Raw genomic sequence first — 20655 nt, forward strand, 5'->3', positions numbered from 1 at the left:
GCCACAAAAAGTATTTAAAGGGGCTCCATGGTGAAGAAAACGTTGAGAACTGCACAAGATGAAACATTCTAAAGGAGAGGCCCAAATATCTTACTGAAAAACTCCCTCCCCCCCCAATATATGTAGTCCAATTACTTTGATAGATGTTTTCAAATAGGTATTCTTTTCTTGTACCTCCATATCATAATCGGAAGCAATGTTGCACTATACTAGTGAAAGTCTGAACTGCAGTTCTATTAAGTGTAAGATAATTACTAATTTTATGTGCAGGTATTAATTACCCCAATATTATTCTTTTGGTTACCAAAACTACCATTCCTAATCAGTTTCTGATTATCCAGATACTATTCCATATAATTTCAGCTATTTGGGGGGAATTAAGTACAATATTACTTAACAATATTACTACTAGGGCCTCTGGTGGCTCAACTGGTTAATGCAGCCTGTTATTAACAGCAACTGCTTGCAATATTGCAGGTTCAAGTCCCACCAGGCCCAAGGTTGACTCAGCCTTCCATCCTTTATAAGGTAGGTAAAATGAGGACCCAGATTGTTGGGGGGCAATAAGTTGACTTTGTATATAGTATACAAAATGGATGAAGACTATTGCCTGACATAGTGTAAGCCGCCTTGAGTCTTTGGAGAAGGGTGGGATATAAATGCAAATAAAATAAATAAATAAAATAAATACTTACTATACAAAGTTTCCTTAATGAATACTACCTTATGGCAATGCATTGTTCTAGCTCATAACATTTGACATAACAGCTTGTTTGTCAGATGTTTAAACTCAAGCATATGAAGCCTCTGCTGAATTACCTTTATATATCCTCGCAAGAAGTTTTTCAATCAGTTGCTCCAGCTATAATTTGCTTTTTTCTACAAATGCAAGAAAGTGGTACACACTGTTTTTACAGAATTTGTTAAAGGAAAATAAATCTGTAAGGAGATCTGACTATATATACTTACATGAAACTAACCATCAGATTCTTCATGGTCTTGAAAGTATACAAGATTAGTTTCACAAAAGGAAAGTTTTAATAACCATTAATGCGTTCCTATTATCATAGCTAATAGCTATCTGTGCATTCACTGTGACAATATAATTTAAGGCAGCAGAGTTTCATCAGCCTACAAAGAGTAATAAGAGCATTGCCATAAATATATATATTAAGCTTAGTCCTACGTAAAGAAGACACAAAACAATGTTCAAATAGTGAATAAGCCATTTTATTTTTGTCCTGTGCTCACACTCTCCTCACTTTCCCAATAGCTCATAGTAAGAAACCATTCAGAATAAAACCTCTGAAATAAATTAACACATGCACGCAACAGGGCTCCATCCTACCCATCCCATGGAGTCACAGCTCCAACACATTTTGTGCTTCAAATTTCATGCTCTTAATACCAAAAGCACGAGAAATGGAGAAGGCTTCATACATATACTTCGTATCCACTCTCATGTTTTTTTCTGGAAAAGGTCTTGGCCTTCAAAAAAACCTAATATGTTTGCAAACATTGTTTATACCATTTAAACCAATGCACTCCATCTCTACAATCCTCAGGAGGATGCCCATTTCAGTGTTATTCCCTCACATATCATCACATACACAGGACTGAGTGGCTGGAAAAAAACCAAAGCCATTTAGCTCTACAGTTGCTGGTCAAGTCAGTAATACTTCCAGCTGTGCTATACTGCAAGTTAACAGCTTCGGGGATGGCCTCAGAGCTTGAGGCTAGCTGTGTTCAAGGCACTACCCTCACCCTTCGCCTTTTTTTTTTCTTTCAATGGAGGAAGGGGGAAGTTGGAATGACATCCAAGGACAGAAGGGAAGCCAGCTGTGGAATCACTGTTAACACATTTTGAGTCTTTATGGCAGAAAAAACTTTCAGTAGCTTTGATCTTCAGGGGAAGTACCACCATTCTATCCTACATGCATACTATTAAGTTCATTCTATAGCCCTACAGGGGAGAGGAAACAATATAGGAACCTAGAGTTCTAAAACCATAATAAATTAAAATCAAAGTGCCCATTCGAAAAGAGGCTTCCTGTAGATGGCTTTTAACACAGCATGCCCACTTAATAGAAGCAAAACCCGCTGAGGTGTAGACCAAATGGTGATGGTCACACACCTTGCAGACTCTAGTCAAATGAAGATCTATACCTTTGGCCCTACACTTCCCTTCACCCAAAGCAGTCTCTCTAAGCCAATCAATGGGAAAAGACAGCTTTATAGCATGCAGTTTTACCATGCACCATCATGTTGTAATGCACCTTGATATTGGCCCAGAATTAATGCTGGCTCCTCACTGGAGGCAAGTAACATCTTTAACAAAGTATTCAATTGGTGAGGGATGATAACGATGCATTTCTATAGTAATCCTATTAACACTTTCCCTCCTACCCTGCCATATAATTGTGGTAATTGCTGAAGTACAAAATGGTAGTACATATAAACTCCTTGAATGGGAAATTCTTATTTTCAGCTTGAAGGCAATGTTTCTCTTTTCTAGTACAATTTTCTGTGCTCCCTCTGTAGTTAAGTACATAAAGATTTATGAAGAAATCATGGCTAAGTATTCGGATTTAGGCATGGTTTTGAACTGCATATAATAGATGTCAAATTAGTTTTAAAAAATCCAACCAGCTACCTGAAATATCCAAGACTTGGGAATTCAAAGGAAAAAAATACTCTTAGGTCTTCTCAAGCTATCCATTTAACATTTCTTCCTTTACAAAAAGCCAGCCTTAACAATTCAAATTTTTTATCCTCTGCTGATATTTCCCCCCTCCCCCCTGCAAACACACATTATGCCAGCTAATTCACACTCTCATAATGTTCAATTGGTTTGAGGCTTCTAGAAGCACAGGTCTTTCCCAACATGCTTTGCCATTCCGCCTCACAAGACTTGTAGGCCCCCTGCCCAGCAGTCTGCTCCTATACACTGGCTGGCAGCTATCATGGTTTGAGAAGATATATTGGATAAGAAGGCATGAAAGTTCCTCCAAATTCTTCTGGGCTCAGCCCTTCTCGAAGTTGCAGATTCAGCAAGTTTTATGCTTTCCAAATGATATTCATCATTTTCACTTCCTCCTGTCTTTCTGTTTCCTCTCTTGACGCCGTCCCTGCTGGTCAGCCAAGGAACGTGGTATTAGAATAACACTGCCATTACTGGCATGCTGTAGAGCATATTGATTTGGAGAATAGGGCTGGCCATTCTCATCACGCAGACGGCCAAATACCTCTTGGTAGAGGGTCTGCATCTTTTGCTTCATTTGGCGGATGGACCTGAGGAATTCCACCTTCTCCCTGAGGAGCTTTGATTTGTCTCTCTGCAAATCATCTACATCCCGCTCCAGATTGAGGATAGTGTCCAGTTTTCTTTTACGACAATTCTGGGCTGCCATCTTATTCTTACCCCTTCTGCGAATGTCACGGATTAGACTCAGCTGTGCTTCACTCAACTGATACTTGGACAGGAGTTCATTGAATTCCTCTACTGGCAAATTGATGATCTTTTCATTGGGAAAAGGAATCTTCATGGCTCTGGCTCTATGTTCATCTCTACTCATCTGCTTATCTAGAAAATCTACTTGCTTTTCTTTGGAACTCTTCTTTCCCACACTAGTTGGCTGGGACTCATCAGTGTCTAAGGTCCTGGGGGCCATGTTATATGTGTGATTGTGACCCACATGCTCAAGATAAGGCAGGTACTGCAACTGAGGAGGATTCTGGTAGCTCATCCGACAGAACTTGCTATATTCTGGCTGATACCCAACAGCTCCTTCTGCATCTTCAAAGTCCACATTTTCAGTATCAGAATTGTAGCCCACAGCTCCCTCCTCAGAAAAGGAGGAAGAGGCAGAAGAGGAGGAGGATGCTTCTGAGCTGCTGAGAGAAGCAGGGCTGTGACTTGAGTCCAGAGAGAGGCCTGAGTCTGAATCAAATTCCTCTTCCAAGCGGGATGCCTGCACTGGGTTGAAGCCTTCTTCAATAGCCAAATCCATTAAACTAATCTCATCCAACATGGCTTCATCCAGAAGCCCTCCAAGAGGGTCTGGGAGTTCAGGCCCAGATGTTTCATTTGAAGTGCAGTTTAGCTGGGGAGGAAAAAAAATTCCACTTAGGTTGGTAGAGCCAAATGTGGTGTTGAAGCCAGTGGAGTTATCAGGAACCAGCTGCAGCAAAGCTGAGCCTCCAGCCACTGAGGGACTTTCAATTTCAGAGCTGAACAGGGAAGGAAAATCTTGTGTGCAGCCAGCTAGCGATGCCTGATGCAGGCTGACGTTCTGGTTAATAGGGGTAGATGGCGCAAGGCTGTAGTTGGCTGTCAAAAGATCTCCATTTGGGTTGTTGTATAGAGTTTCTACAGCTGTAGTGCTATTTACCTCCATGCTCTGCAAAAGAAAAAGAGACTGTTTAGATTCTGCAGATCTCAATATTGTCCAATTAAATCAACATCATAAAATATAAAGAATCCAAGAAAAAAGTAACAATGAGTTATGTTTCCATTTCCAGAATGGGTATTATTGGATCAAATTTACCCCATTGCTTACAACACATAACACAGAGATAAAATCAGATCCAGTGGACCCACCCAACTCCCTGAGCTTGGAGCACAGAACTTAGTAGGGGGAGTATTCTGGATTTAATTCCAAATCTAGTATCTTATATTCTTGGCACATTGGCCTAAAAACATGTACAGGTAGTTCTTGAGTTACAAATGGAATGGAGTCTGTCCATTTCATTCATAACCCGAGGATTCATGGGAGTGAATCTCATACCTTGAATAGAATCACTCCCTCCTTTTGCCCACACATTCGCTAATCAAATGTGAATGCATGGTTCGTTAAGTGCACATGAGGTATTTCAGGGTGGGGAAGGCCATGGGAGCACCTAGTGATGGAACAGGTCACCTGCTTTAGACCACCTAGCCCCCCCCACCGACCCACTGAAATACCTCATATTACCCACAATTGCTTTCTCCCAACCTGACACGCCGGATCACTTACTGTGCGAAGATTTAGCAAGCTGTCTCTTCTCCAGCTCCCAGCCACGCATGCCCCTCTGATGCTCCGTTTAGGCCTGAGCAGGCACTTTGCTGTCCAAAACAGAGTTTCAGAGGGGCTGGCCCACCCATCCGACGCTCCATTTAGGCCTGCGCAGGCCTCGCCCAGCACTTTGCCAACTAAATGGAGCTTCAGAGGGGCACCCTAGTGTTTACGAACAAGTCCCGAACTATGAATCTTGCAGCACCACGGCAGTTGTTTGCCCTTACGAACAAACTCAGAGACTCTGCAACATTCATCCTGCAGGCCAAAATGGAGGTTTGGAGGGGCAGGTCCACCTCTCTGAAGCTTTGTTTTGGCCGGCAAAGTGCCAGGCAAGGCCTGCACACACCACAACAGTGTCAGATGGGCAGATCAGCCCCTCCGAAACCCTTGTTTTGGCTGGAAAAATGCCAGGTGAGGCCTGCGCAGGCCTAAATGGAGCATCAGAGGCCTCCAAACTTCCATTTTGGCCTGCAAAGTGCCTGGCAAGGCCTGCACAGGCCTAAACAGAGCATCAGTGGAGCAGGCCAGGCCCTCTGAAACTCTGTATTGGCCAACAAAGTGCAGGATGAATGTTGCAGAGCCTCTGCATTTGTTCATAAGGATGAACAACTGCCGTGGTGCTGCAAGATTCATAGTTTTGGGACTTGTTCGTAAACACTAGGGGTCCTTATCACATAACGTGGAACATTCGCTAAGGGAACACTCATAACCTGAGGATTATGAGAGGGAAAGAGAGAGAGGGAGGGAAAGAGAGGGAAAAGAAAGAGACAGAGAGAGAGAAACAGAGAGGGGGGAAGGAAAGAGAGAGACAGAGAGAGAGAGAGAAAGAGAGGAGGAAAGAGGCGGGAGGAAAGAGAGAGAGAAAAAAAACACAGAGAGAGGTAGAGAGGGGGGAAGAAAGAGGGAGGGAGGAAAACAGAGAGCGAAGGAAACAGAGAGGGAGGGAAAGAAAGAGAGAAAAGAGAAAGAGGGAAAGAGAAAGGGGGGAGGGAAAGAGAGGGAGACAAAGGGGGGAGGGAAAGAGAGGGGGAGGGAAAGAGAGAGAAAGGGGGAAGAGAAATTATATTACAAAAGTTTTTTTATCGTTGCTAAACATATTTCAAAAGGGGAATAAATGTGCATTTATCACATTTTTCTTAGAACAATTAGCTGAACTCTGCCTTTTTTATCATTATTTTAGTTAGTAAAACCTCATTATTCAGGTTAAATTGCTGTGTTGGCACTTTGCAATAAATAAGTGGATTTTGGGTTGCAGTTTGGACACTTGGTCTCTAAAAGGTTTGCCATCATTGCTATAGGTTGTGGCAAACTGATGCAAGCAGGACAAAGAGCAATGCTAAACCCAGCAAGCACAGGAGATTACCCTACATGTATTGTCCTGGAGAAACCAACACATCAAGAAAATTGCCTTCCTCACCTGTGTTTCCATGATAGACATGAGGTCCTGCCACTGCTGCTCCAGATCAAAGGGCAACTCTGTCTCTGTCAGAAGGGGAGACAGGAGCCCGTCTGACACGACAGAAGGCCCACTCTCGTTAGGCAGAGAGTCAGCTAGGCTGGGACCATCTGCAGCTGGAAACTAAAACAAAACAGCAAAGTAAATGAATAGTTTTAGGTGGTGTTAAAGCAGTAATAAAAAAAATTTCTTTCCTTTCAGTGTATGAAATTTAGAAATTCTGTTGTCACATGCTTCTCTTTCCCAAGATTTATTATTTACTTAAATATATTTAGCACTTTTATAACAATATGAATAAATACTAGCTCAAGATATTATACATTATATTCCTACATAGAAGTCACATGAAGAGGTTGGAATAAAAGATAAAGTTTGGCAAAGAAGTTCTTAGAGAACCTCATGAAACAGTGAAAATAAGTGAGATTCAGTCTGTATTCTATTAACCTCCCTAAGACTACACTAGAATAAGACCAAGCAAAGAGGGGGGAGGGAAAGGGGGTTCAATGCCATCATTTTAAAACAGACAAGGCATTTAGGTTAGTGGCTGAGCAAATTCTTGAATTATTCAAAACATTCTATTCTTCTCAAAGCATAGCAGACTTGCCTATCTCACAAGGTTATTGCAAGGTTATGAGATGGAAACTCAGTCTACTGTTAAATTGGAGTGATCACTGGAACTGATAAATAGAGTGAATACTAAGCTAACTTTCTCCAACTGATGCCCTCCAGATGTGTTGGGTCTCAGCTACCACAATTCCACTTACCATTGCTGCTGATTGAAAATTACTGGAGTTGAAATCTGATATATCTAGAAGGCACAGCATTGCGGTAGGCAACCAAACTGTTCAGCTCTATTTCCAAAGTGAAAATATGTACCTCTGAATTTTCTCCAAAAGGAAATGTAGCCTCCAGCAATCTAAGACACTCCTCCAAAGACAAGGTTGTCTGATCCTCCACCCCAGGCGCCTAGGAAAAAAACAATATAACAGCCGTTTTACTGACACAGAGCCAGACTATGAAGATAATCTATTCCTATGGTTTTCTAGTGTTTAATATTTATGTTCTTTTCCCTTTACTTCTTTTTTTCCTGACCCTTTGTATGTGATATATAAACTAAACCAAGGACAGAGTGGCCGATATTTTGGTATACAGAATCTGCTTTTTAATTTTTGTTGTCAGAATCTTCAGTGGCAACAATTTCAGGTGAATAGAAAAAGGATTTTTTGCTTTCGGGGAATTGCAAGGTTGATGGCAAACATGGTTTAACTGTCCTCAGGTGTCTTTTAGAGTTTATCGCTTTTTAGGTCTTCTCTCTTAAAATGTCAATGAATTACATAATCATTTTTAATCACTTTTATATATATCAAGTTTTGAGACCACCCATATTGCACACAAAGTGGCTCTGTGCAATTTTAGTCAGAAGGTACTCTGGAGCAGGGGTCTCCAACCTTGGTCCCTTTAAGACTTGTGGACTTCAACTCCCAGAGTCCCTCAGCCAGCAAAGTTGGCTGAGGAACTCTGGGAGTTGAAGTCCACAAGTCTTAAAGGGACCAAGGTAGAGAGACCCCTGCTCTGGAGGACAGGGGGAAAAAAACCCCATGTGTGGCCATGTGCAAAGCTGTGACTTAAGGCCGTAATGGCAAATCTATGGCACACGTGCCCATAGTGGCACGCAAAGCCATATCTCCCAGCACCCATGGCCTTGCCTGTTTGTCTTCCGGGTTTCAGATGCACATGTGCACACAACAATCCTGATGTGCAGCAGTGCTGAAAACCGGTGTGCGCATGCGTGCCGGCCAGCTGATTGTCGGATTTTTATGCACGCCAGAATCTGGAAATTCGGCTTTTCCAAAGCGCAGTGTGAACGAAGGTGCGCAGACACACTTGCAATATTTCCGTGCGGGTTCGCCATCACTGGCTTAAAGTGTTCCACCCGAGTCCAAAATAGCATCATCTGCTCAAAAATTATTATTCTCAACAAACATTAAATATATAGTTAATCCAAAGGGCAGAATTTCAAGTGGCCTGTCCAATTTGTACAGGTAGTTCTCAGCTTATGATCACAACTGAGCCCCAAATTTATGTTGTTAAGTGAGAAATTTGTTAAGTGAGTTTTGCCCCATTTTACTTTTCTCACCCAGTTTGTTAAATGAATCACTGCAGTTCTTAAATAGTCACATGGTTGTTAAGTGAATTAGATTTCCCGATTTACTTTGCTTGTCAGAAGATCAGAAGAAGCAAAAGAGGTTACGTGACTCTGGGAACCGTCATAAATGTGAGTCAGTTGTCAAGTATTCAAATGCAAGTCATGTGACGACAGGGAATGCTGCAATGGTCGTAAGTGTGAAAACGGATCATAAGTCACTTTTTTCAATGCTGTTCAACTTTAAACAGTCATTAAATGAACTGTTTTAAGTCAAGGACTACCTCTATTTCATGCCCACCTCAAGTACATGTATCTCATAACCTATCCCAGTGAAAAACAGAAGCAGCAAACAAATTGTAGAAAAACTTAAATGCTACAATTAAAATGTAACTTCTATTTACAGGCAGTCCTCAACTTATGACCACAACTGAGCCCGAAAATTTATGTTGCTAAGTGAGACATTTGTTAAGTGAGTTTTGCCTCATTTTATGACTTTTCTTCCCACAATTGTTAAGTGAATCATTGCAGTTGTTAAATTAGTAACAACATCGTTAAGTGAATCTGCCTTCCCCACTGACTTTGCTCGTTAGAAGGTCACAAAGGTGATCGCATGATCCCAGGACACTGCAACCGTCATAAATATGAATCAGTTGTTAAGCACCTGAGTGTAAATCCCATGGCCATGGGGGAATGCTTCTATGATCATGAGCATGAAAAATGGTCATAAATCACTTTTTTCAGTGCTGTAACTTCAAATGGTCACTAAACAAACTAATGTAAGTCGAGGACTCCTGTACTTCTTGTTAGATGAAACCTACAAAAAGTGCAGCAGAAAATTGTTCTGAATGCCTGCTTCCCAAAGAACAGTGCAGCTGAGCCCTTAAGTATCAATGAAACAGAGCCTGTTCTGCCCTCTTGAGGACTATTCCCTGCCCTGCATATGAAACAGAAGAAGATATTAGAAAGACTGAACTTGACAGTCAGCAGATTGGATATACAGATCACAAACTCCAGGTAGCCTCTATCGACTGAAGTCCAACTATCTATCTGTCTATCCGTCTGTCTGTCTGTCTGTCTGTATGTATTTGTTTTCGTAGGTTTTCACAGGTATAGGTATGTAGGTCTTGGCATATTTGGGTCTTTTCCCGTGTAAGGTAACCTTACACGGGAAAAGACCCAAATATGCCAAGATCTACATATGTATGTATGTATGTACATATATATATCATACATATATATGGAACACATGCACACACACACACACACATTTATCCAACCACTGAGGTCCAATTAATAAGGTTCCGTGTGTGTGTGTGTGTGTGTGTGGATATATCCATCCATCCATCCATCCATCCATCCATCCATCCATCCAGGTCCAACTAATAAGGTTCCAAGTTTATTTATTTATATATATAATTTATTTAAAAATAAAAAGTTCAGTTTACTTTAGTGTGTAAGTACATTAAAACACATAAATAATTTCAGAAGATATAAAAATAGCACCCAAAAGAAAAATATGGAAGACAGTCTACTTCTCGGAAAATGAACTGAACTACAGGTTGCAATCTTCTTTAGTGGGCAGGTATGGAGTACAATGTCAGAACGGTAGGAAAGAAATCCGTGCTTCCCCATCAGGGTGTTTTTACCTGCGCAGGGAAGCTCTCCCCTGTCTCGCCATCCACTATCTCAGTTCTGTCAGCGATGCTGCTGTCCCCTCTGTTCCTCCAGCCATCCCCACATTCTTCACCGTTACTTGGTTCTTTATCCACGTCGTTTTCTTTCTGGCGGTGGCTGTAGTCAAAAATCTCACGTCCAGCACCAAGGTCAATATCCTGTCTCCACAGGATATCAATTAAATCTATATCCTAAAAGAAAAAAAAAACAGGGAGAAAGAAACATGACTGTCTCTCTTCATCAAAAAGACTTATTCAGGAGGATGACCTCTCCTACAAAAGTTCCAGAACAAATGCCTCCAGCTTCTATACCCAAAGGACCACCATAACTTCTTCCATTCTTTGACATAGGCCCCACACCATCATTTGACCCCACTCACCTCTAAGTGCCGCCCTTCATTCTGAATGGGGTGTGGTCCCTCCTCCCCTGATCCTTCCCTCGACCATCTCTGCTGCCGTGATGCTCCAGACATCTTCCCCCCCCCTACAGCCATCCTGCACAGGGAGCTTGCCAAGATTGGCTCTGCAAAGGGGCTGCTCCGGGGCCCAAACAAGGGACTCCATGGACAGCAACTGAGCTGTCTCCTCCTCCCTGCCCATGCTACGCAGTAATGTTCTCTCTGTCCAGGCAGGAGTCTGCAGCTTTAACTGCTCAGACGGCTGGCTGGGTGAGAGAGGGAGGGCCAATTGTCATTCCAGATTGCTGCTCCATAGCGGGCTTGCATCAGCCTGTGGTGCCATTCTGTCTATTTGCATAAAGGGGTGGAGATTCTCTGCATTTTCAGCCACCTGATGCAACTTGAGAACCCGGCTTGCCATGCGTCCTATGCCTTGCCAGCTCCCTCAGCTCTACACAGCTGAGCTGCCTACCTTAACCAGTCCTTTAAACTGAAAACAATCACTTTGATGAATGCACTCTAAAAATCTGCCTGCTTCTAACCATAAAGCAGTGAACGTGCCTCCTCTACAGCAGACTTTAAACAAGGTTTATCATACCTTAAAATTTTCTTTTTCATCCCATGCCCTACAATATCCTACAAATATTTCTACTACAAAACAAAGATCACCCAAAGCTATATTCATTCACATACTGCAGCAGGATGTTCCTTTCATTCAGGCCCAGAAATGCCTTCCCATTCTTTGGGATTTTTTTTTTTAATATTGCAAACAAACCTTCTGGCTGAATGAGGCTGATGGGTCAGCACTTGGGGCTCCACCCTTCTACATTTCCATTTCCAGTGAAAACCACATCGAATTATCATTATCCCTATATAATACATAAGTAGCAAAGAAGTCTCGAATTAGGGATGGCAAGTGTACTCATTTTAAGTTATTTCTCCTTGTTCCAGACAGGAACATAACAAACTAAATCACCCTTCATTTCAGAATACCAGGGAATATAAAATGCAGCAATATTACAGTATTTCTTATTTGTCCACCCAATTTCAAAGCACTGATTGTTCCATCTATCTATATAAGCAAAAATTCAGAATCAGCTTGTTTCTAATATTTCTATCTTAATTTAATCATTCTAGTATTAACTCAAATCATTGGTTTAATATTTCAGAACTAATTTACAAACAGACTGTTCTGGAACTGATAGCTCCACTTTCCAACCTCAGACTGACTGCCCTAGATCTCCCTAGACTTTCAGCATCTTCAGCTTCAAAACACCCAATTGTTTTTTCATGGCCTAACTGATCACAAACATGCATTTGGATATCTTCTTCTTCCTCTCCCTATCTGTCATTCATTTAAATTAATTTAAATAATCTCCTCCCTAACTGCAAAATACAAGCTTTCTTCCATGGAACATTCAATGCAAATAGATTTTTTAGACGAAACAATCTTTCCCCCTCCTTTAATTCTTTCGCCAACTCTTTCTTCAAATTGAAGATCCTAATCCAAATGTTTGCCTTTTCTAGTTACTTCCAGACTATGAGTGTTTGGAAGTGATTGGGTAGTATGGTTGGAAAGACCTGATAATGCTTCATAAGGTACACCCTTTGCTCACCCCAACTTCCATTGTAAAGCAGGCCAGAACACCCCATGGATCAAAGACATTCTTAATTTCAAACTCTGCTATCTATTTTTCTCAGTTGCCTGCTCCCTCTTACAAGTATTCTTATTTTAGAATTCTGTCCATCCCTCCTCCTTCTGTGAAAATCACTGGCACAAAATACATAATCATCAACATAATTTTCTTTCTATAACTAAAGCATCACTGAAACTAAAACATCCACATAAATTAAGGATTCAAGCCATGATTATACCTCTTCCTCATATATGTATGATATTTTCCAATCTATCCCTCAGCCAATGTATGGCACATTCTTTCCTACTGCACATCTTTCCAGTACATTGTACCTGAGCTTTATCTGGCCTGAATCTATCATAAAAGCAAGCGGCAGACAGGCGTGAGGGATGAGAAAAGAGTTAAAAAGAAAGGATACCTTTCTCATGTCCCCAGCTGCCGCTCCCAGAGCTGTCCACCCAGATCATGGTCTATGTAGAGCGTAGATTCCGGGCAGGCAGAGCTGGGTGACCCGAGCTGAGTGCCGGACAGACATCTCCAGTTTCAGTTAGCAGTTGCTCTTTTTTTTTTGGCAAGCTTGCTATCTGCCCCCAAATTGTTTAAAAGCCCCCCTCCTTTCCAGCATGTGACCCACAGGTGCTGTGCTATAGCCAGTCCTCTTCCCTCCCCTCACTCCAGCATGAGATCCAATCCTCAGCTCTCTTCTGCTTGTCGTTTAAAGAGAGGAGTTCCGTCAAATCCCCACCCCCTGCTCAATGCCCAAGCTGCAGAGATGGAATCCCCACCCCATGTGTTGTGCTGTGGCTGCAGTGAGACTGAGACAACACCCCCACACACGCCCGTTACCTAGGCTGCAGCCAGAGGCAGTCCCCTCCCCCAGGTCACCGCGGAGGATGCAGAGGGAGCCAGGCTCCGCCCTGTGCTGGTTACCTAGGTTGCAGAAAGAACCAATCCCTTGCCTCTGGTCCCTGCTGAGGATGCAGGAGAAAGTGCTCCTCCTTGCATTCGTCACCTAGGATGCAAAGCACACAGCCAATTGCTTTTTAAGCTTCCACCCCACCCAGGCCGCCCTGGGAGCTGCAGCAAGCATTCAGGTCTCTGTCTCCTTGAAAAGCTCCCATCCCTGGATGCCCCACCCAAATCAGGCAATGATGGTTGCGATGGTGCAGGGGGAACTACATCAAGGAAGCCTTTCCAGATAGACCTGAATATTTTCTCCTCCTTTCTCCCTCTCGGAGATTACCCAAAGTTCTCTCTTTCTCATCAACTGAGATTTCATTCACTCTCCAAAAGAAGCAGAAAAGTGGCAGGCAACAAAGTAGAGTGTTTTATACAGGTAAGAGATGAAACTTACAAGGAACTTTTTGACCCTATAAATCAGGATTAAAGCCTCCTTCCCCTCAAATCCCCCCAATCAATAATTACCCTGGAATTTTAGTTTCTGATTTACAGCTTTCAGAAAACAGATATAAAATAATGGAATAAGAAATGCAATCTCTCTCTTTACTCAAGTAATTTTCGTCCAATTCCACTAATAATGAATGAGACATCACTGGAATATAGGTGGAGAAGTCACCAGATACAAGAAATGAATACTAGAATGAACACCACACATTAAATGAAATTTTCTTATTTTTAGGAAAAGAAAGAAAATGCCGAGTAAAAGCTTTCCACCACTGAAAATTCAGTTTATAAATTCCATTTGTCCACAAATTATTATGATTGCACCACATTTACAACACTAGCTAGAATGAAGTGGAGGCTTTGTTTGGTTCAGTATAGGAATCTGAGCAGAAATTAATGCTATACTTTGCTAGATGTTATATTCCAAGAATAATGCATTTTCCCCAGCTTTAAGGTGTTCTTCTACAATAAATACAGCTCTAAGTATGAGCGTTTTCCAATATGGCTGAATATCTATAAATCCTATAGTGCAGCAATGCATTTTTGTTTTTGTGTCGGCCCAGGTTAGGCCACTAGATTAGGGCAACTAGATAATTAGGACATCTTCTAGCTTGTAAAAAAACAAAAACAAAAACAAGAATTGTGTATTGGGCTGAGAATAAGAAAGCCTCTTCTTTGACAAAAAGAGCTTTTGAAAGCCACAATCATGTCAGCTATTGATGCTGAGCTCTGCTTTCAAAGAGGTCTTAGTAAAGAGGAAGATGCTGACATATTATATCTTCAGCCTATTTAATTTAATAATTGGTTGTTTTCATTTATATCTCTTTCCATAGTTACTTATCTGAATATCAATTCTGAGTTTCTGGCCTTTATACTTTAATAACACATAAACAACAGGCTACATTAGTAAATTCAGAATAACTAGTCTTTAAGAAGTATTTTTTCTGTATGAAAAACAATTCTTTTCAATTCAGCATTTTTCTGGGCATTAGTTTTTAAAATATTGTTTCAAGGAACCTTCCGGGACTCTTGGACCTATATTCAACATGGCTTGTCTGCATCCAGGACACATCATATGCTTTCCAACAGCAGGGGAATATTATTTAAATGATCACAGAAAGATTAATCTGTTACTATAGGAAAAAGTACATTTAACAAAATAGTAGTAAAAATAAAAAGCAAAACCGAAACTGAGGTTTTTTTAGAATTAGTTCAACATTTTAGCTAGTACTTCACATTGTATTCTGACAGCTTGTCAAAAGTTTACATCAGGATTTGGCTCCTTCAGAGTTCAAACTTAGAAACCTCTTTTCAAGCAGATGCAACAGACGGCAATAATAAAGTATTTTCACAATTTAGCTTCAAGTTATTGTACAACTTTGACTTTCCAGTGTAGAAACAGTAATAACATTTTAATAAAAAATGTGTCACAGTATCATACTCCTGGAGATATGGCACCATTTTTGTCCTTGGTTAACAATCCTAATTATGAGTGGACTTTCCATCGCTAAGTAAAGCAGTTGTTAGGTGAAACAACATATACCACACTGCTTAGCATCAGCAGTTCCAGTAGTCCTGGTTACAGGTCCGGACCACACTGTTATTAGGCAAGGACATCAAATTTCTGACCTACTTGCCATGCTCGCCTCTGCTTCAAATCCTCGACCTGCTTATTTCCCACCCATCTCTGCCCTTTTAACCACCCTGCACTCCTCTGCCTAGTCCTGCCATCCTATTGACTATTACCATAATTTTCCTCCCATCTTCTTCCTCCCACAGGCAAAGCAACTGCTGGTCCTTTACAAGGCTTTTAAGCGCATTCTGACCTGGGTAGGCTACCAAATATCTGAATTTTGAACACATGACTATGGGGCTACAACAGTTGTAACTTTGAAGACCAGTCATAACTATTTCATTCAACACCTGCATAACTTTGTATAGTCACTGAACGAATGGTTAAGCAAGGTCTAGCTGCATAGGCTATCTAGAGCAAAGGTCCCCAACTTCTGCCGTGCAAGTGAGCAAAACCCCATCTACACAAACACTGGATCCAGGTAGCATGGGAAACCATGCTCCCCTGGTCCACAGAAAAACTATCCCTGGCTCCCAAAAGGTTGGGGCCCGCTGATCTAGAGTTCTTGAGACATACATTAAATGGAAATATTGTATTAAAAGAGAACTTGAGTATTAAAATTGAAGTCTCAAGCAAAAGCAAAGGAGTACAAGTCGGATGAAAGCTGCACAGCAAGATCAGCAAAAACTACTACAATATTCCATATGGAAAGGAGGCAGAGTTGCTTCTAGGTTTTGGAGGAGGCAAAATAGGAAAATACCTAGAGGACCTACATGACTTCTTGATGCAGACATAGTTTTTTCTATTTCTTCCTGACAGAACTTGGTGGCAATAGTTTTTGCCATTCTTGCCGTAAAAAGTAATGCAAACAAGTATCATGAGAATAAGCAAATAATAACAAACAATCAACAAATAATAAAATGGTATGACATGCTGTTACATGGCAGTGAAGGATGGATAGACAGCAGGCTGGCCTGTTGGTAAAGTCTAAACCCACAGAAAAGTTACAGCTGCTCAACAATGTCAAACCATGATAATCCCTAAAAATTCCTAAAATAAGATCTATAGTAAAAGCATCACTTGTAGTATAGAACTAAAACATTAAAATATGCTAAACTACATTCTTGCTCAAACATATATGTTTTATTATTAAAAATGTAAAGTTTTAAAGATTTGTGCTTTCATTTACTAAATGTATTTTAATATATTTCAGTCTCAATTTTTGCATCCTATTTTATCATCCTAATTCTATGCTAAACAGCTTGACCTTGTTCAAAGTCCTTCTAGACATCATCACAGGATCATGAAGAAGTTCAACAGTGGTCTCAGAAAATCTATGTCTATATATTAGGATATGTTAGTTAAACTTCATTAATGTTTGGAAAGAGCAGGGGACACTTGAGACAAGAAAAAATCAAGATGTTCTCAGTTGCTGATGTTTACAATGTATGTTGTCCAAATAGAGACAGACTTGAAATGAGGAAGGCTACTGTAAGACAACACAAAGTCTAGCAATTCTCATCACATGTTGCCTGAGCTAGACATTTATTTTTATCCCTTGTGGAAATATTACAGTATAATTAAAATAATAAGCTTTCTGGAAGAACAAGCCACCTGTAATATTCACCCTACAAAAGTATAAAAGGTAAAAGGTATATGGTAAAAAATATATATTAAAATCCAAAAGACAAAGCCAGAGAAATATTGCAATGGTACTTATAGGTACTAGCAGCAGTGATGGTATTCAGCCGGTTCAGTCCGGTTCAGATGAATTGGTTTGGGTGACCTGCAGGTGGGCCTGCCCATCCACCCCAGTACATTGCCATCCTATTTAGCCATGTTTTCTAAGCCGCGCGCATGCGTGCAAGCCACATGCACCAGAAAAGTGCATGTGTGGAAGGCCATGTGCACGTGCGGAAGGCGTGCACTCCCATTTCTGGTGCACAGCAAAACAGTGGTAAAATTCCAATCCTAGGACACATAGAAGGAACCAGGATTTAAGAAGCATATGAAAGCTGAAGCAGGACTGAAAAAGCAAGTCTAGAAACAGTAAAACAAAGATGCCAGTTAGAGAGGCAGCAAGTTGAAGGGAATGACTCAAGTGTCTGAAGAGAAGTAGGAACACAGAGTCCCACAAAGGTATGTTCCAGAGAACCATTGGAAGGAAATGCAGAATGTAATCTTGGAACATGATTTAATTTCTTTACTTAAAATCAAGGCTGCTAGGAAAAACTGAGTTAATAATAACTGGAAATTCATAGGTTCATAAACTTTTCTTTAGCTTGCTTAAGAACATCTAAATAATATACAGAAAGCAGTTGCATACATTTTCTGCATTTGCAAAACTGCATATCATAGCTATTTTCCCACTTATAGCTATTTTCTAGAAATAGCCAACCATTGTTGTGCTGATATAATAGTAATAACAGTAGGCTTTGTTAGACCTGGGTAACTCTAGAATAGAATTAAAGACCAAGGTTTTTTTAATATTCAATCCATTATGAACATAAAGACTTTGTATTTACGAATTAGAAAAATAAAATTTAAAAAGGAATACAAAATACAATTGTTATTGTTGAATTTAACAGACATAACTCTGTTAAATTTTAATAAATCCAAGCAGAACAAACATCATAGGAAAAAGAATTACAAAAACTATACCTGTTGTTCATTAAGTGTGTGTTTAGGCAATTAATATAGAGAATCACTATTACACCAACTTTTCCTCATTCTGCAATTATAAGTAAATCAAAAGGTATGAGTAAACTAGCAATGTCCTATATTAAATAGCTACAAGACACTTGGAATGAACATTATATATCAATAAAGTTTTTAATATGATAAATGAACTTGATTCTTACTTATTAACTTACCTAATGGCAAATTGCTATAAACGATTCTACACACTCTTGAATTTTGTACTTAAATCATTGTGATCAAACAGTTTGTGGACCGGATGTGGTCTTGACAATATAAGCTATACATATATAATACAATCTATATGCTCTAGACATTATAAGACGCTAGTGGGAAAAGGAACCTTAGTCTAGTTCTCCTTCATAGGAAATATCAAGTTAAAAAAAAAGAATTAAGAACTTTTAAGTAAATGTGCATGTGTGAGGATTTATTTTAACATGTATAACCATCTCCAAACAAAATTTAAAAAAGATATTATATAATAGATAATTCAAATTTTAATTAAGCCTTAATAATACTTTACAGAGCTATACTTCTAGCTAAATAATTTTTTATGTATGAGTCCATAAAGAATGGGAAATAATAACTACTGGTAAGTAGCAGTAGTTACCAAAATTCAGAGCAGACAGTGAAAGAACCAGTCAGACCTCTAACGAATTCTGAATATCAAGGAAACATAGGAGAAACATCTTAAGTTCTAGATTAAGATAATGCAGAGCAACCACTGAGTGAAGACATAATGGAAGGCAGCCATTTACTGCAGTTTAATCTCCTCCACTGTAAAGAAATGTTAGCCAAGATATAAAAGTAGATACAATATCATATTGCATTATGGTTGCTAAGAAATAGATGCCTACTCAATCCAGCAGCAGAAACACTGAAAACTAAATTGGCATGTAGCATTTTTGTCAATAATTTAATTTAAAATATAGCTACAATTAATTCTAGGAATAGTTGTATGCCTATGACATTTAAAAAGAACTATGATGTTCCAATATGTTCAAAATGCAAGTAGATAAATAGCTACCACTTCGATGGGAAGGTAACAGCGCTCCGTGACATCAGGCTGGCCATATGACTGTAGAAACGTCTTTGGACAGTGCTGACTCAATGGACTTGAAACAGAGATGAGCACCGCCCCCTATAGTTGGGAACAACTAGCAGAGTAAATTCAATAGGGACCTCTTTACCGGTTTTTATGATGTGAAATAAAAAAATAGGCTCCTCATACTATTTTTAGCTTGTGTCCCAAAGCTAGAATGGCAGGAACCATCTATGTTAATAATGCAATGTTTTCATGGCATCTCAAACTTTCTCCTATATGTTTTAGTATTCTCCCCAAAAAAATTTGAAATGCTGCTTTAGAATAAAGTTTATTTTGCCAGCAAATAGGGATTTGCGTATTTCCAAGGGAACTATGGGAATGTGCCTAAATAGTTCAATGAACAGACTGTACCTTGTTAGGAAAAATGGTCTAGTGAGAGCATGAAATACTAGATGAAAATTCTAGATCTTGTAAATTGCTATGGAGCTCTACTTCAGAAAAATCCAAACTATAAAAATTTATTGTAAATTTCAAAAAAGCTACAAGTAGACATTAGCATATTAAATTTAATAAATAATTTTTTTAAAGTTTCATAATGGTGAACACTTTTGTTATAAAAGTCAGGAGTTCCTCCTTTTCCAGCTAATAAATTCTATCAAAAGGTAAAAGCTTTGGTGAGCTTGGAAAGCTTATGCCTTTTAATAATAAAAAAATGTTAGTTAGAAAGGGTGATACTAGACACCTGATACCAATATATATATATTGCTATCAGACCCTGTTCCCCTCTACAAATGTTATTTGTGATTTAAAATGCTTAAAAGGAATTATACTTTTTTTCAATTTATAAGATAAAAACTACTAAAGTTTTTTATAACAGTGCAGAAATTAATTTTCAACTTTCAACAGGAAATTATTTTTCTCTGTTTTCAAATAGCAATCAGAAATGAAACAATTAAACCCGACATAAATTTCTGGAATCAATAAACCAGTGTTGGCGAACCTTTTTGGCACCAAGGGCTGAAACAGGAGCGTGCGTGTGCATATGCGTGGGAGTGTTGGAAACCGGAAGAGCAGCTTCTCCACTGTGTATGCATGTGCCGGGAAGCTGAGGTTCCAGTTTCCGGCATGTGCATGCACATCGGTCACCTGGTCTTCTGGTTTCCAAAGACCATCTGGCCTGTGTGCAAGCACACGCCAAAAACCAGAAGCTCAGTTTCCCAGCGCACACATGCGTGTCATGGAGCTGCTCTTCTGGTTTCCAGCGCTACTGTGCAGGCGAATACCAACTGGCATGTGCACGTCGGAACCCGGAAGAACAACAGGCAACGGCTGACATGCCCGGAGAGATTGCTCTGGATGGCACTTCCAGAATGCGTACCATAGGTTCGCCATCATGGCAATAAACCATCCCATCTAACAATTGCTTTAGGAATACCTATGTGGTTATTACAGAAAATAGACTTTTCCTTGTTAGGAAAAAAAATGTTCTAAGTCCTGAATAATGCTTACCTGTCATATTTGGATAGAATTAATTCCTTTCTGTCCAGACTAAGCACTTAAAACCCTCAA

At 40.0% G+C, this 20655-nt stretch overlaps 1 protein-coding gene across 4 annotated transcripts in view; it reads right to left on the reverse strand.

The window, feature by feature from the left end:
• Nucleotides 1–1212: 1212 nt before the first annotated feature.
• NFE2L1 (NFE2 like bZIP transcription factor 1) overlaps nucleotides 1213–20655 on the reverse strand; it is a 76206-nt gene continuing 56763 nt past the window's right edge. For 3 of the 4 annotated variants that reach the window (XM_058181016.1, XM_058181014.1, XM_058181015.1), the window contains exons 4-7: nucleotides 10306–10524; nucleotides 7390–7479; nucleotides 6475–6636; nucleotides 1213–4400 (exon numbers count right to left, since the gene is read on the reverse strand). In XM_058181016.1, coding sequence (XP_058036999.1) covers nucleotides 3087–4400; nucleotides 6475–6636; nucleotides 7390–7479; nucleotides 10306–10524 — 1785 coding nt within the window. In that variant the 3' untranslated portion in view covers nucleotides 1213–3086. Of the gene's footprint in view, nucleotides 4401–6474; nucleotides 6637–7389; nucleotides 7480–10305; nucleotides 10525–10712; nucleotides 11430–20655 lie in introns of those variants that run through there. The other variant, XM_058181017.1, reaches the window with a different exon arrangement.

This window comes from Ahaetulla prasina, chromosome 4 (assembly GCF_028640845.1).
Source record: "Ahaetulla prasina isolate Xishuangbanna chromosome 4, ASM2864084v1, whole genome shotgun sequence".
NCBI lineage: Eukaryota > Metazoa > Chordata > Lepidosauria > Squamata > Colubridae > Ahaetulla > Ahaetulla prasina.